Source organism: Ruditapes philippinarum, unplaced genomic scaffold (assembly GCF_026571515.1).
Source record: "Ruditapes philippinarum isolate M1 unplaced genomic scaffold, ASM2657151v2 ctg1194_1_1_1_1, whole genome shotgun sequence".
In the NCBI taxonomy this organism is placed as follows: Eukaryota; Metazoa; Mollusca; class Bivalvia; order Venerida; family Veneridae; genus Ruditapes; species Ruditapes philippinarum.
Window position 1 is genome coordinate 18,517 of NW_026866075.1, and position 17,712 is coordinate 36,228.

The window sequence follows — 17,712 nt, forward strand, 5'->3', positions numbered from 1 at the left end:
AGGATTGAAAGAGAATTTTTTTATATATTATCTCACTGTCAGTTATTGTTGAAAAATCTGTTAGCTGATCGGAAAGAGGCAGTACAGGGATATATTACATGATGTGAAAGATTGTACTATTTTTACTTTGGGTCGTCAGACCAAACAATTAATGGTAGCGAAATTTCAAACCCTGATATGCTTATTTGCAAAATCCGAAAGTAGTCCATCACGAGTTCCTCGAAGCGGTTTTTTCCCATTATAAGTACACTTGCGCCGAAAAATTAAGGGGAGATCACAGCATAGAGATAGTCAAATGACAAGCACATTAATTTTAAACCCTCTAAGGGAAGAAAAATAGTTCTCAATTGATCAAAGATTTCTAATATTGTATAATTTTTTAACATTTCCGCAAATTACAAGTGATAGATTCAAATAATTTTGTTACGGGGATGAATATCATTTTGATCAATGAAAATTGCTTAGCTTTTTCCGTAAAGCTTTGGATTATTGTGATCACCTAATGAACATTTGTTATTTAATTTAGACTGTCTGAAAAATAAAGTAAGGATGTTGACTCTAGGACAGGGACATTTATTAATTTGTCAATATATAACATTTCCTTCCTATCATATTTACATTCATATTTTCATCTATTTATACTAAAACATGAAATACAATTCTTAAACATAAAAAGAAAAATCATATCTGTTTTTCAAAAGTGAAAGTTCTGATAGAGATAAACCACCTGGTCGAGCACTGGCTTGCTTGACGGAAAAATATAATGGTTTAAGGCCCTATGTACAACACTGTGGTAAATTGTAATTTGTATCTTGATCTGTGTCATTAAAATTGTGAGTTTGAAAGGCCCAGATTTGTAACAAAAATTAGTTTTCTAGCAGTCTTTTTGTTTTGAAAAACTTTTTTTGTGATTTTGTGAAATACTGGTTGAGCACTGGTCCGGTGACTATAATAATGGCCATTAATGGCGTACATGTTGTAATTTGTATATTCTCACCTTTTGTTTGATGTAAACAAGGCTACACTGACCATTGTTTGCCATGTTTGGGTTCAAAATTTCAACAGGCAAGTCTTTTTCATTGGCCGCAGGCTGCAAGTGACCAGTATTTGCAGCCATTTATATAGAGATTTTTTTCGGAGGGAAATTAACATGACAGTTATTGGCAAGTGGCAGCTATAAGGGCATGACTGTTAGCTAGAGTTAGTCTGACATTTGGTAGCATATTCAATGCATAAACAGGGACTAAACCTTGGGCTGAAAATTTATGGAGAAGTGATTTCTCCCATCAGGAAATAATAGGGAGAAGAATGCTGTGCATAGATTTAAGGGAGAAATGATGCTTATGTGTACAACATATCATCAAATCGAGCTATAACATCGGATATTTCTTTCAATTAAAATAATTATTTATTTAAGCACATAGTAGGCAAACACTGTTCTCATCTGATACATACTAGTCAAAACTGTCTTGACTAAGGTTTTAAACAATCTTTTTTTGTAGTTTTCTGACTTTAAGCAATCTTTTAGCACTGTTTACTGAGGTAATAAATCCAAATATTGTTTTCTGAGCCATGATTCAAGCAATAAATTAAAAAAAAATAAAAATTCTTAATCCACAATGATATTCCAACTTCTATAGCATTTAAATCAAAATAAATGATGAATGATATTTTGAAAGCTAATTTATACGGTTGTAATTATACTCCAGCAAACAAACTTTTGTGGGGAATATACATGTAGGAGACTATGGAGTCTGCTTGTTGGTCGGTCAGTCCGTCTGTCTATCGGTCCGTCCACATCATGGTTTCCAGATGATAACTAGTATTTGGAATGAGGTAGTGTAATCAAACTTGATATAAAGCAACCTTTGTTGGTATTGCATTTGGACCCCAGGGTCAAGATCACCATTACTAAAAAATAGAAAAATGGTTTCCAGACAATAACTAGAGTTAGGAATGAGATATTGTAATCAAACTTGATGTATAGCAAGCTTATAATTTATGAAGACCCAAATTGGTATTGCATTTGGACCCCAGGTCTTTTTATGCCACCGCAGCATCTGCGATGCAATGGCATATAGCGATTCACCTGTGTGTGTGTTTGTGTGTGTGTTCTATAGATTATATATTGAACTTAAAAAAATCTTCTTTGTGAAAAACCACTAGTCCAATTTCAACCAAACTTGGCAGAATTGATCCTTGGGTGAAGGGCTTCCAAAGTTATTCAAAGAATTTCATACCATGCAGAAGTCTGGTTGCCATGGCAACCAAAAGAAATTATAAGAATAAATTTAAAAAATCTTCTTGTAAAGACCCAAAAGGCATAGAGCTTAGATATTTTGCATAAGGCATTGTCTGGTAGACCTCTACCAAGATTGTTCAAATTATAGCCCTTGGGTCAAAATGGGCCCCGCCCCGGGGGTCATTGATTTTCACTATTTGTACATATAGTAAAAACTTAAAATACCTTCTTGTCTGAAGGTACAAAACTTAGAGGTTTGATATTTGGTATGTGTTATTATCTATAGGTACTCTACCAAGTTGTTCAAATTTTGCCTAAAGTGTCAAAATCAGCCCCGCCCATGGGGTCATAGGTTTTCCTTATATGTATTTAGTAAAACTTAAAAAAAAATTCTTGTAGCAATTGACAAATGCTAGAGGTTAGATATTTTGCATGAAACATTGTGTAGTGAACCTCTAGCAAGATTGTTCAAATAATAGCCCTGGTGTCAAAATTGCCTCCGCCCCGGGGGTCATTGATTTTCAATATATACATATAGTAAAAAATAAAAAAATCTTATTGTCTGAAGGTACAAGGCTTAGAGCTTTAATATTTGTTAAATGATATCATCTATAGGTACTCTACCAAAGTTGTTCAAATTTTGCCTCTAGTGTCAAAATTAGCCCCGCCCGGGGGCCATAGGTTTTCCTTATATGTATGTAGTAAAGACTTAAAAAATCATCTTCTCTAAATTTACAAAGGTTAGAGTTAAGATATTTTGCATGAAACATTGTGAAGTGAACCTCTACCAAGATTGTTCAAATTATAGCCCTGGGGTCAAAATTGGTTCCGCCCCGGGGGTCATTAATTTTCATTATGTACATATAGTAAAAAAAAAAATTTTTGTCTGAAGGTACGAGGCATAGAGCTTTGATGTTTGCTTTATAATATCATCTATAGGTCCTCTACCAGGTCGTTCAAATTTTTCCCCTGGTATCAAAATTGGCCCTGCTCGGGGGCAGTGATTCTCATTATGTACACATAGTAAAAACAGAAAATAAAACAAATGTTTTCTGAATGGGAGAAAGCTACAGCTTAGATATTTGACTTGAAATTTTGTTTGGTGGACCTGTATCAAGATTGTTTTGAATTAAACCCTTGGATCAAAATTTTTGCCTTGCCCAAGGGGACAGTGACCTACTTTCTTGTCCTTTGATGTACAGCAATGAAATTTTGACCATGTGCACAGTTTTGGCTGTAAAATTGAACTTTGATATCAGGTGACCTAGATTTTGATGATGTGACCTACTTGTCGTTTGATGTATAGCTATAAAATTTGAACCATGTGCACAGATTCAGATGTAAGGCCGTGGATACACCTATTCAAGTTTCTTACATGTCACATTTAGATAAGCTAAATAAATGGCCCTTTCAACATTTTTTCAGGCACAATTTTTACTGAAATGTCTCATTAAGATAGCCCAGGATTTATACCTTTGTCTTTGCAAGACTATCATGTTTCTGTAAAATATGTGAAAAAAAGCGGGAAAATGATGCAATTAGCTAAAACAGAATGGAGTAAATGAAATGCGTTCATTCATTTTAAAATTGAAAAAATGTGACAAAAATTTATTTTGATGCAAATTCTTTATTTGATGAAAGTTATTCACTAAATGAACAAGATCATTTTAAATCCCTTTTGACTCTACTTGAAAAAGAGCTCTTTTTAATTTTTTTACAATGTATTTATTTTTATTTATTATTATTTTTTTTTTTGCTCTTCTGTGTATCAGCGTATTGATTTGTTCATTTGACCAAGACATTGTAATCATTTACTGAAATTCATAGGGCAAGTACACTTAATCAACAACAAAAAGTCAGAAAATAATAAAATTAACAGCACTATCAAACCTTCGGGCACATGTTTTGTGTCAAACTGGTGTTATCAGTGTCTTGACAGCCAAAAACTTGTAGAAAAATAGAACATGTTCTAACTTTTTTGCAAGGAATTATCTTCTTGGATGTCACATAATTTCTCTTTAAAACTCATTCAAGTAGGGTGTCTACACTATCCAATACAAGAGAATATGATACTTGCATCCAAGACTTGGATAGGTGTAGACGGGCACTAAAGTGAACTTTGATATCAGCTGACCTAGATTTTGACAAAGTGTCTTACTGTGTTGTCTTTTGATGTAGTCATGAAATTTAGGCTGTGTGAAATATGACCTTCACCACCAAATTCACTAGACTCAAGTGCATTGATATATTCCTACTCTGATCTTTTATTGGATTTACAATATATTTAACCACTTATCTGATTAATAAGAATTAGATAGGTCAGGGATCTATGCATTATGACAATCTTCAGTTGTATAGAAACAAAAAAAATCTGTTCCTACACTACTATTTAGTGTTATATTAATGCGGTGGCATAGCATTTTTCTCAAATGCAATCTTGTTATTATGTACATATAGTAAAAAATTTAAAAATCTTATTGTCTGAAGGTACAAGGCTTAGAGCTTTGATATTTGGTATATAATATCATCTATGGATCCTCTACTAAAGTTGTTTTAATTGTACCCCTAGTGATTAAATTGCCCCGCCCCAGAGGTGATAGTTTTCCTTATATGTATAAAGTAAAAACTTGAAAAATCTTCTTCTTTGAATTGACAAAGGCTAGAGGTTAAATATTTGGCATGAGACTTTGCGAAGTAAACCTCTACCAAAATTGTTCAAATTATAGCCCTGGGGTCAAAATTGGCTCCGCCCAGGGGGATCATTGATTTTCATTATGTACATAGATTAGTAAAAAAAATCAAAAAATCTTTTTGTCTGAAGGTACAAGGCATAGGGCTTTGATGTTTGCTATATAATATCATCTATAGGTCCTCTACCAAAGTTGTTCAAATTTTTCCCCTGGTGTCAAAATTTGCCCCGCCCAGGGGCATTGATTCTCATTATATACACATAGTAAAAACAGAAACTAAAACAAATGTTACCTGAATTGGAGAAAGCTACAGCTTAGATATTAGACATGAAATGTTGTTTGGTGGACCTGTTTCAAGATTGTTTTGAATTAAACCCTTAGATCAAAATTTTGCCTTGCCCAATGGGACAGTGACCTACTTTCTTGTCCTTTGATGTACAGCAATAAAATTTTGACCATATGCACAGTTTTAAGTTGTAAAATTGAACTTTGATATCAGGTGACCTAGATTTTGATGATGTGACCTACTTTCTTGTCCTATGAAATTTGAACCATGTGCACATCTTGTCCTATGAAATTTGAACCATTAAGATGCACAGATTAAGATGTTAAGTGAACTTTGATATCAGCTGACTTAAATTTGACAAAGTGTCTTACTGTGTTGTCCTTTGATGTAGTATGAAATTTAGGCTGTTTGAAATATGACCTTCACCACTAAATTCACTAGACTCAACTGCGTTGATATATTCCTACTCTGATCTTTAATTTGAATAACAATAGATTTAACCACAAATCTGATAATGGACCTTTCCGGTTTTTCGTAGCGGAACATTTAGCCACACCTTTTCCATTCATTGCTAGGTCAACTGCTCACAAACAGTATCACAAACATAACCATGTGTTCTTTTGTGCAAACCAGGTCAACCAGTGACAATGTAATATCCCAGTGTAGCAGTTGGATAACCAGTTAGCCAATTTACATAAAACTGTAAACACCGGAAACGTCCATAAGAGTTAGATAGGTCAGGGATTGTAAAGAAAAAAAAATCTGTTCCTACACTACTATTAAGTGTTGTATTAATGCGGTGACATTTTTCACAAATGCAATCTTGTTTTGTTATTGTAAAGGATGATATTATATCTATGACTTGTAGTATAAAAAGGAAATCCTGTATTTTGTCTCGAATTTTCCAGAATACTATTGAGAGACCACTTATTAGCAGTCCCTTGAGTGGTCTCTTAATACAATGTTGACTGTTTATACTTTTAAATTCTCTTTATATTTTTCAGAACCAAATGCTTATGCACCAGAGATTTTATCAGTGTACAAGAACAGCCGTGACATACCATTGTTTAGAGGTAAAGTACGTGAACACGAAACTGTTGTGCATCTTGAACCAGGGTTATTAGCAAGAGATAATGATACAGTTGGAGCTTCTCGTAAGTCTGAGATTGATTTTTTTTTCATGAGAAACTTTTTAAGCCTTGCCTATGTAAAAAAAAGGCCTCAGTTTTCCATGATACAACATTCAAGTCATATGTTGTCAAATTTGTAATTTTGTGTACCTGATTGCTGGACTATTAATCTTAGTAAAATATGAAAGTATATTAACAAGGTAGTGCAAGCATTTCATGTTCTTTTATGAGATTTTCTTGTTTCAGGTGAAGCTGATGTTGATTGAGAGTCCTTCTAAAAAATTGCTGTTATTTTCAAAAGCAATGTTTCAAAGTGTTTAATACAAGCACTGTTTATAAAAACAATATGTTTTTTTCACTTACACAGAAACAGAATAAGATAGTTCACTAATTAAAAGTTGAATTTGAAAATTACAATTTTGCTTTAACTTGTTTTCTCCTTATAATTGATAATTGTTAACCAGTTTCTCAATTTCTGTAAATTAATGTGTGTGCCATATGCTTTGCCAATGACTTGACTAAACATATTTTCTCTTTGCATAGCTAATTCTTGTAAAAAAAATGTGAAAACCACTGAAAAAAAAAAGACAACAACCAAATTCAGTTGCCTTGACCAGGATTCAAACGCAGGTTCACTAATATCCTAAACAGTTGCATGGCTTTTTATCCCCCGCCGATGGAATCGGGAGGGGGATATAGTTTTGGCGTTGTCCGTCCGAATTTCGTTTCCGGAGTAGTTCTCTGCAAATACTGGCTGGAATTCAACGAAACTTTATGGGAATCATCAATATCAAGAGAAGATGCGCATATCGTCGGCTTGTTCCGGTCAGACCCTTTAACTCAGAGTTATGGCCCTTGATTAGTTATGTTGTATGCATGTAGAGTAAAAATCGTTTCCGGAGTAGTTCTCTGCAACTACTGGCTGGAATTCAACGAAACTTTATGGGAATCATCAATATCAAGAGGAGATGTGCATATCGTCGGCTTGTTCTGGTCAGACCCTTTAACTCAGAGTTATGGCCCTTGATTAGTTATGTTGTATGCATGTAGAGTAAAAATCGTTTCCGGAGTAGTTCTCTGCAACTACTGGCTGGAATTCAACAAAACTATGGGAATCATCAATATCAAACGGAGATGCGCATATCATCGGCTTGTTCCGGTCAGACACTTTAACTCAGAGTTATGGCCCTTGATTAGTTATGTAGTATGCATATAGAGTAAAAATCTTTTCCGCACTACTTCTCTGCAACTACTGGCTGGAATTTAACGAAACTTTATGGGAACCTTCAATACCAAGAGGAGATGGGCATATCGCAGGCTTGTTCTTACTTCTAATGTCTAATAATGTGCATTATCCATGTAATTATTCCTACTTTGCACCAAATGTCCCTAACCACTGTATATTGACGAATTTTATTGCCCCTTGCATGCATCTGTGTAGACAGCATACATCAAAGACACTTGCCGACAGACCTTTTGATCATGAAAAAAATCACACACAATGTTTCCCTGATTGGTTAATCACCCTGTCAAATATTCTGATGACGAAATAGACATCTTTTTTACACTATTTTAAAATCAGCCAAAGCTTGCATGAACTTGAGTGACCTTAGGGGTGATCAAGTTTTACACCTGTCGGATTATACTGTAACTTACAGCATTTCTTAAAATAGCAACACTTTTTTTTTCAGTTATCAATAATCATTGTAAATATTAAGTAGTTGTATAATTTGTTTGTTTTATTGGATTAAATTTACGTAGTAGAAATGAGTATCTGTATGGAAAAGGGATTATAAGAAGAAATGCGGTAAGTAGATAACATGGACAAAAGCTATAGGGGAATGGATAAACTCAAGAATATGCGTAATTACAAGGGAATGGTAACATGTTGCTGTTAGTACCAGTTTTGACTGGATGACTAAATTACCCAACGGACAGTTTTGTTTTCTTATAAGTCTGGCACAGATTTTAGATGCGTCCATGGCCCTTTGCTGCCGATTTTCCTGCGCCATTCTCAATTCTTTAGCGCCAATGGCGCAAAATCGCGTCCTCGGCAGATCTCTGGAATCATTAATACCAAGAGGAGATGCGCATATCGTCGACTTGTTCCGGTCAGACACTTTAACTCAGAGTTATGGCCCTTTATTAGTTATGCAGTATGCATATGGAGTAAAAATCGTTTCCGCGCTACTTCTCTGCAACTACTGGCTGGAATTCAACAAAACTTTATGGGAACCTTCAATACCAAGAGGAGATGCGCATATCGTCGGCTTGTTCGGGTCAGACACTTTAACTCAGAGTTATGGCCCTTGATTAGTTATGCAATATGCATATGGAGTAAAAATTGTTTCCGGAGTAGTTCTCTGCAACTACTGGCTGGAATTCAACGAAACTTTATGGGAATCATCAATATCAAGAGGAGATGCGCATTGTCGGCTTGTTCCGGTCAGACCCTTTAACTCAGAGTTATTGCCCTTGATTAGTTATGTTGTATGCATATGAGTAAAAATCGTTTCCGCACTACTTCTCTGCAACTACTGGCTGGAATTCAACGAAACTTTATGGGAACCTTCAATACCAAGAGGAGATGCGCATATCGCAGGCTTGTTCTGGTCAGACACTTTTACTCAGAGTTATGGCCCTTGATCCATATAGAAAAATATTTGTTTCCTTGCTACTTCTCTGCTACTACTGGCTGGAATTCAATGAAACTTTATGGGATACTAAGAGGAGATATGCATATAGTCGCCTTGTTCCAGTCAGATACTTATAACTCAGATTTATGGCCCTTGATTAGTTATGTAGTATGCATACATCTCATTGGCATTTCCAGATTTTACTATTTAACACAAAGTTATGGCTCTGTTATTGCCCTGAATATTTATCAAGTTCAAAGAATATTACTGTTTATGCCATGATTAATATATAAATAAAGCCTTATGTCTTCAGTTGTTGTGTTAATAATAACCAGTACTCGGCGGGTGATATAAATTCAACGAATTTGCTTGTTTCTTACAAATACAATCTTGATTTCTTTCTCATTCTTTAGAAAAAATCATCTTATGTACCATTTACAACAATAAATTTGCTTTTGTATGACATATTTTGGTCCATAATACCGTCTTTAAAATTTGCCATCAGAGTTTATTTCCCGGCCTCAGCTGAGCTCATGTTGTCACTAGTTTTACAGATTTATTCTGCTTCCAGGTCTAATATGCAGATATGAAATTGTATCAAATCGAAAAAACATACCATTTGAGATTGAAGTAAAGAATAAAGAAACTGGAGAAGCACTTCTGAAAGTAAAAAAAGGGGCCGTGCTTAGCTATGAAAAAAGGAAACATTACAAATTCAACATATTTGCCTATGATTGTGAAGACCCACCTTACAGTAAAAAATCAAACAGGTAAGAAATAACCACTTTATTAGTCCCCTACTGATTTATCCTTTTACCCCATGAGCATATTTCGAAAAATGGCCGTTATCATTGAAAAGCCTCCTGTAACAAGTTCAAACTGCTATGAACCTATGAAAAATGCTTCATTACTGATGAAACTTGGCACAAATGTTGACTAGACCATAGCCTCTGTAACAGCATGCTCAATTGTAAATTTCCTGTTACCGTGGCAACGGGGGACGTCTCAAAATTGCCAAAAATCACTATTTTGCATTATTTTTTTCACCAAAACTGATTTCAAAGTGCTACAACTTCTAAATGAATTGTGATAGAGTAAAAGGCTTTTCAGTGTCGGTTACTAGTTACCCTAAGATCGACCTGAGGTCTTTTTTAGCCTGTCACATCTAATATTCTAGTATAATTCTGAAATGTGTTGAAAGCAACTTTAAACAACTGTAAAATTTACCTTCTCACCTAATTTCATACAATAACCTAATAATAACAGTTTTCACACTTTGTGAAATGCTAAGGAGCATTCAAGCAGATCATAACAACAAATTGGTGTTGACTTAAAGCAGCACGCCTCCAGATTCAATTTAATTTTATAATAATGCACGGAAGGGCACCTGAGGTCTTCCTCCAACAGTAAAGCTGGAACGTCGCGATATGACCTATACTGTATAGATGTGACGTAAAACCCAATACAAAATAAAACAAAAAAACTAAGACCCATGTCCCTACCTTCAAGTTCAAGGCCACACTTATAGTTTGAAGGTACTCATTCTCTCGAGAAGAGTTTGAAGATACTCATTCATGTCCAGACTGTAACATTGTCATGCATGGAAGGATTTTAAAATAACTTGGCACAAATGTCTACCACATCAAGACAATGTGTCGCGCCTCCGTCGGTGTGTCCCCACTTACACAACAATCATGTCCAGACTGTAACTTGTCATACATTGAGGGACTTTGAAAAAACTTGGCACAAATGTCTATTTCATAACAACATTCTGTCGCGTCCAGGAACCACGTCCCTTCTTCAAATGTCAAAATCATACTTATATTTTGAAGGTTCATGCTATCACAATTAAAGATTACAGGTACAATAATACAAAGAACAATATTATGCAATTAGTTACTTTCTTTCTCTTCTTTTCATAATACCAATGCATGCTTAAGAAACCTTTTCAGGGGCATTCGTCACTTGGGTGACAGCTCTTGTCTCCTGTCTTTTCGAAGAAAAAAGGGGGATATAGAAATAGGCTCCGTCCGTCCGCACTCACAGGACAGTAAATATGTGGCTAGAGGGACAATAGGTAACTGTTCTTTGTCTTTGATGTCATCATTCCCTAATTCTTTTATGTGGCTATTTTCTTTTGTGTGGCTAAAAAGAACAATAGAGAGAACAATAGAGAAGCCACATAATTACTGTACTGTGAGAACATCCGTCCTTCCGTCACACTTTTGTGTCCGGTCCATAACTTTGTCATTTATTTTCAAAGGAATTTAATAAATGTTTGTAATAATAAGACGATGTGTCATGCGCAAAACCAGACCCCTACCTCCAGGGTCAAGGTCGCACTTGCTCATTCAAGGTCAACATTGTCTATTTGAGGGTATATGTCGTGTCCGGTCCATAACTTTGTTATCTTTGAAGGGATTTTGTAAATACTTGCCACAATTGTTCACAATAATGAGACAATATGTCATGCACAAGAATTGGTCACCTACCTCCAAGGTCAAGGTCACACTTGGAGGTCAAAGATTAACATAGTCTGTTATAGTATATAATATAGTATATAGTGTCCAATCTAGAACTTCTTCATAGGTAAAGGGATTTTGATAACTTGTCACATAAACACAAATAGTCACTATAATAAGACAATGTGTCATTAGCAACACCTGCATCCGTACCTCAAAGGTCAAGGTCACACTAAGAGGTCAAAAATTAACATAGTCTGTTTTATGGTATATTTTGTGTCCGATCTAGATCTCATAGTTCAAGGGATTTTTAAATAACTTGGCACAAATAGTCAAAAAAAATAGACGTTATATCAAGTACAACACCTGCACCCCTACCTCCAAGGTCAAGGTCACACTTAAAGGTCAAAGGTTTACATAGTCTATTATAGGGTATATTTTGTGTCCAGTCCATAACTTTTTCATAGACCAAAGGATTTTAAAAATACTCTGACAAATAATCACAATAATAAGACTATATGTCAGGCACAAACATGGGTCCCTACCTCTCCAAGGTCACACTTAGAGGTCAAAGATTAACATAGTCTGTTAAAGGGTATATTTTGTGTCAGATCTATAACTTTTTCATAGTTCAAGGGATTTTGAAAGTACTTGGCACAAATAGTTACAATTATAAGACGATATGTCATGCACAACACCTGCACCCGTACCTCCAAGGTCAAGGTCACACTAAGAGGTCAAAGCTTAACATGATAGATTTTTATGCCCCCACAGAGTGGGAGCATATAGCGTTGCACTTGTCCGTCCGAGTGTCCGTCCGTACGTAAGTCCGCATTCACAGGAGAGTAATTATGTGGCTAGAGGGACAATAGGTAACTGTTCTTTCTCTTTGATGTCATTCATTCCGTAATGCTTTTATGTGGCTATTTTCTTTTGTGTGGCTAAAAAGAACAATAGAGAGAACAATAGAGTAGCCACATAATTACTCTCCTGTTAGAACTTCCGTCCGTCTGTCCGTGCGTCCGGAAATCTTGTGAACGCAACTCCTCTTAAACCGGATGGCTGATTTTGCTTAAACTTCCAGGGATGAACAACCTTAATGTGTAGATGGTAGTAAAAGAAGGAATTTTTGCTGCGACCAAATTTAACAGAATTATGGCCCTTTGTTGATTTTTTTCACTATATACTATGTAGAAATTTTGTGAACGCAACTCCTCTTAAACCGGATGGCAGATTTTGCTTAAACTTCCAGGGATGAACAACCTTAATGTGTAGATGGTAGTAAAGGAAGGAATTTTTGCTGCGACCAAATTTAACAGAATTATGGCCCTTTGTTGATTTTTAGTTTTCAACTTGTGGCACATGTAGTCCAAAAATATTTGACCTAGAGTCATAAGATTGACAGAACAGTGGCGTGTGGGGGCATTCGTCTCCTATGGACACATTTCTAGTTAAATTCTGTGTTTCATTTTATTTCTTTAATAAATTTGTTGTTGCATTTGCAGATCTACCATTGATAGTAATTTTGGACTGAAAGTCCTGAGATCCATACCTCTATCTTGAAATAGAACAATTTTATGCTGCATGAGACTGGGGACGTTGGTAACTCTGTTACAAATTCTTGTTGGGTCAGTTCTGGCCCTTGAATAAAAAAAAAAACAATTTAGGCCAGTCAATGATTTTTGTGTCTCCTGCTACACAGTACATTGTAGCTGCAATATGCTTCAAAGCTGCAATATGCTTCAAAGTAGCCGCATCATATAGGGAACAAATATTGTCAGGTGACACATTTAAACACTGATAGGTCTTGTTTTGTTAATCAAAGGACATGGTCCTTTACTGGAACCAGTTCTAGACCATTTGTCTGGTTCCCACGATTAATTTGCTCTTTATGTTTCAGAGGTGTGGTAACAGTAAAAGTTGAAGGTGTAGACAAGTTTGCCCCAGTGTTTGATAAGACAACATACTTTGTTGAAATGGAAGAGGACAGGATGTATGACAGTATCATCAAAGTGACAGCACATGATGATGATAATGAATCTGATAATAAAGCTATATGCTCATATGATATACTTGATGATGATGTTCCATTTGTTATTGATAATGAGGGTAAGTAAGACATACTACTATTTTACTTATTTTTGTATATTTATATATGTATCATTTGAATATTCAAAGCCCTGGCAAAGTTTAAGTGGATATATAAGAGTAACCTGTGGTTGGTCAGTCTGTTGGTTGCTGGGACATGGGGCAGTTGTTTCAGTACATTTTATTTGTCCTGTAAAATTATAAATAAATTATTATTATTTCTTTGTAACTGCAAAATTATTCAAGGAGTTTTATCATTGACTTGAAACTAGAAATATAGATACAGTAAATTCTCTCTAGTAAGACCACTGATGGACTGGCTCAAAATGGTCTGCCACTTTTAGCAACTTATGTAGTGCAATTAAACCAAATGTATAGGTTCCTATGTCTTAGATTTAGGGGTTTTTTTAGCTTACAGACTTCCCGAAATACGTCGGTCCGACGGACATGTCCGATAAATTTTGATCAGGTCCGACAATTTTTTATTCCGGATCGGTCCGACTGTCCAGTTTTTATCCTAGCAGCATGTATACTAAAGGGCGTCGCTAAAGGTGCCAAACCTGGGAAAAACGAAAATCTACGTCAGAGGAGCGCGCATAACAGCAATAAAAGGATGAAAAGAATAGACCCAAATCAAAATTTAATGAAAAATGGAAGCAGGACCATGAATCGTTGGTGTATGACAGGGAGGAGATGAAAATGCGCTACACGGAATGTGCCGATTTTTCAGACGAAAAAATTAAAATCAAAAAGTGTCTTAAAAATACAAACACAAGTCTTTCTTTGATTTTGATCAATTTCATTCGGTCTGACAGATTTCGTTTCGGTCCGACAGATTTTCATGGTTTGTTAGACCGAATGTTTTTAACTTTCGGAAAGTCTGAGCTCAGGTGAGCTTTAAGGATTGTTGAATGTCCGTCGTCTGTCCACACTTGTTCGTTGACACTCTAGCAGTCACATTTTTGCCTCAATCATCATCAAACTTTGTCAGGATGCTAACCTAGATAATAGCTCTGATGGGTCAAAATTTGCCCGACCCGGGGTCATTCATTTTCCTTATATGTTTATAACAAAAACTTAAAAGATCTTTTTTGAATGAAAACAAATAGCTAGAGTTTAGATACTAAGCATGAAACATCTTCTAGTGAGTGTCTGCCAAGTTTGTTCAAATAAAAGCCCTGGGGTCAAAATTGGCCCCGCCCCGGAGGTCATTCATTTTCCTTATATGTGTATGACAAAAACCTACAAAATCTTCTTTGAAAAAACTCAAATAGCTAGAGTTTAGATATTCAGCACAAAGCATCTTCTAGTGAGTGTCTACAAAGTTTGTTCAAATAAAAGCCCTGGGGTCAAAATTGGCCACGTCCCAGGGGACATTGATTTTCCTTATATGTGTATAGCAAAAACTTAAAAATCTTCTTTGAAAAAACCTAAATAGCTAGAGTTCAGATATTAAGCATGAAACATTGTCTAGAAAGTGTCTACAAAGTTTGTTCAAATAAAAGCCCTGGGGTCAAAACTGGCCCTGCCCCAGGTGTGTCATTGTTTTTAACTATATGTGTAAAGAAAAAAACTTGAAAAAATCTTCTTTTTTAAAAAACCAACAAGCTAGACCTTAGATGTTTAGCATGAAACATCTTCTAATGGGTGTCTCTTAGATGTTTAGCATGAAACATCTTCTAATGGGTGTCTACCAAGTTTGTTCAAATAAAAGCCCTGGGGTTTAAACTGGCCCCGCTCCGGGGGGCCTATATACAGGTGAGCGACTTTAGGGCCATCATGGCCCTCTTGTTTTACTAAATCATCATCAAACTTGGTCAGGATGCTTGTCTAGCTAATAGCTTGGATGACTTCGACCATTGGTCATCTCGGATGAAAAACTGGGTCACAGGAGCTAAAAATAGAAAAACCTTGTTAACACTCTCAATTGTATTTGATTAATTATTTCATATATGACGACCAATTCATCGATTTTACATTTAGCTTGAAATATGATAGGGGCCTACTCAATGACGAAAATTGATAAACGATCCCGAGCATACCTGATCCTGGGATTTTTTCGGACCACTTTGTGACACGTGACCGAGTTTAATGAATTATCTTCTTCTATTTATATTGGCTACTGCGTTAGTAACGTAGTAGATTATGGAAAAGAAAACTCCGATATATTGACGCTTTTGTCAACATTCTTTCTTGAATTAAGGTGACAGTAATAATGGATTTATACAATAAACCTAACTAGATCAGTATTTACTGTTTACTCGAAATTTTATTTCATTTTTTAGCTCACCTGTCACAAAGTGACAGGGTGAGCTTTTGTGATCGCTTTTCGTCCGGCGTCCGTCCGTCCGGCGTCCGTCCGTAAACTTTTACTTTAAATGACATCTCCTCATAAACAACTAAGCCAATTTCATCCAAACTTCACAGGAATGTTTCTTTGGTGTTCACCTTTAAAAATTGTTCAAAGAATTTAATTCCATGAAGAAAAAACTTTAAATATCTTCTTTTAAAAAACAGAAAGAGCTAGAGCCTAGATATTTGGCATGAAACATCTTCTAGTGAGTGTCTACCAAGATTGTTCAAATAAAAGCCCTGGGGTCAAAATTGGCCCCGCCCCAGGGGGTCATTGATTTTCCCTATATGTATATAGTAAAAACTTAAAAAATCTTCTTTTAAAGAACTCAAAGAGCTAGAGCTAAGATATTTAGCATGAAACATGTTCTAATGGGTGTCTACCAAGTTTGTTCAAATAAAAGCCCTGGGGTCAAAATTGGCCCCGCCCCAGGGTGTCATTGATTTTCCCTATATGCATAAAGTAAAAACTTAAAAAATCTTTTTTTAAGGAACCCAAAGAGCTAGAGCTAAGATATTAAGCATGAAACATGTTCTAATGGTTGTCTACCAAGTTTGTTCAAATAAAAGCCCTGGGGTCAAAATTGCCCCGCCCCAGGGGGTCATTGATTTTCCCTATATGTATATAGTAAAAACTTAAAAAATCTTCTTTTAAAGAACCAAAAGAGCTAGAGCTAAGATATTAAGCATGAAACATGTTCTAATGGGTGTCTACCAAGTTTGTTCAAATAAAAGCCCTGGGGTCAAAATTGGCCCCGCCCCAGGGGGTCATTGATTTTCCCTATATGTATATAGTAAAAACTTAAAAAATCTTCTTTTAAAGAACTCAAAGAGCTAGAGCTAAGACATTTAGCATGAAACATGTTCTAGTTTGTTGAAATAAAAGCCTTGGGGTCAAAATTGGCCCCGCCCCAGGGGGTCATTGATTGTCCCTATATGTACATGTATATATTAAAAACTTAAAAAATCTTCTTTTAAAGAACTCAAAGAGCTAGAGCTAAGATATTTAGCATGAAACATGTTCTAATGGGTGTCTACCAAGTTTGTTCAAATAAAAGCCCTGGGGTCAAAATTGGCCCCGCCCCGGGGGTCATTGATTTTCCTTATATATGTGTATGACAAAAACTTAAAAAGTATTCTTTGAAAAAACCTAAATAGCTAGAGTTAAGATATTAAGCATGAAACATCTTCTAGTGAGTGTCTACAAAGTTTGTTCAAATAAAAGCCCTGGGGTCAAAATTGGCCCTGCCCTGGGGGTCATTGATTTTCCTTATATGTGTATAGCAAAAACTTAAAAAATCTTCTTTTAAAAAACCCAATAAGCTAGAGCTTAGATGTTTAGCATGAAATATCTTCTTATGGATGTCTACCAAGTTTGTTTAAATAAAAGCCATGGAGTCAAAACTGGCCCCGCCCTAGGGGTGTCATTGTTTTTAGCTCACCTTGCACAAAGTGCAGGTGAGCTTTTAGGATGGCCAACCAAATGGCATCCGTCGTCCGTCGTCCGTCCACATTTTAAATATTCTAAGGACATCTTCTATGATACCGCAAGGCCAATGTAAATGAAACTTGGCAGGAATACTCTTTGTATGAAGCTCTATCAAGATTGTTCAAAGAATTCCATTTCATGCAGAACTCTGGTTGCCATGGCAACCGAAAGAAAAATCTTTAAATATCTTCTTTTAAAGAACCGTAAGAGCTAGAGCTTAGATATTTGGCATGAAACATCTTCTAATGAGTGTCTACCAAGTTTGTTCAAATAAAAGCCCTGGGGTCAAAATTGGCCCGCTCCGGGGGGTCATTGATTTACCCTATATGCATATAGT

The 17,712-nt window shown here is 35.7% G+C and overlaps 1 protein-coding gene across 1 annotated transcript in view; it reads left to right on the forward strand.

The window, feature by feature from the left end:
* The window catches only part of LOC132731201 (calsyntenin-1-like), a 70,681-nt gene that overhangs the window by 2,454 nt on the left and 50,515 nt on the right, over positions 1–17,712 (forward strand). The window contains exons 2-4 of the mRNA XM_060717335.1: positions 6,223–6,372; positions 9,556–9,754; positions 13,347–13,555. Coding sequence (XP_060573318.1) covers positions 6,223–6,372; positions 9,556–9,754; positions 13,347–13,555 — 558 coding nt within the window. The remainder of the gene's footprint in view (positions 1–6,222; positions 6,373–9,555; positions 9,755–13,346; positions 13,556–17,712) is intronic.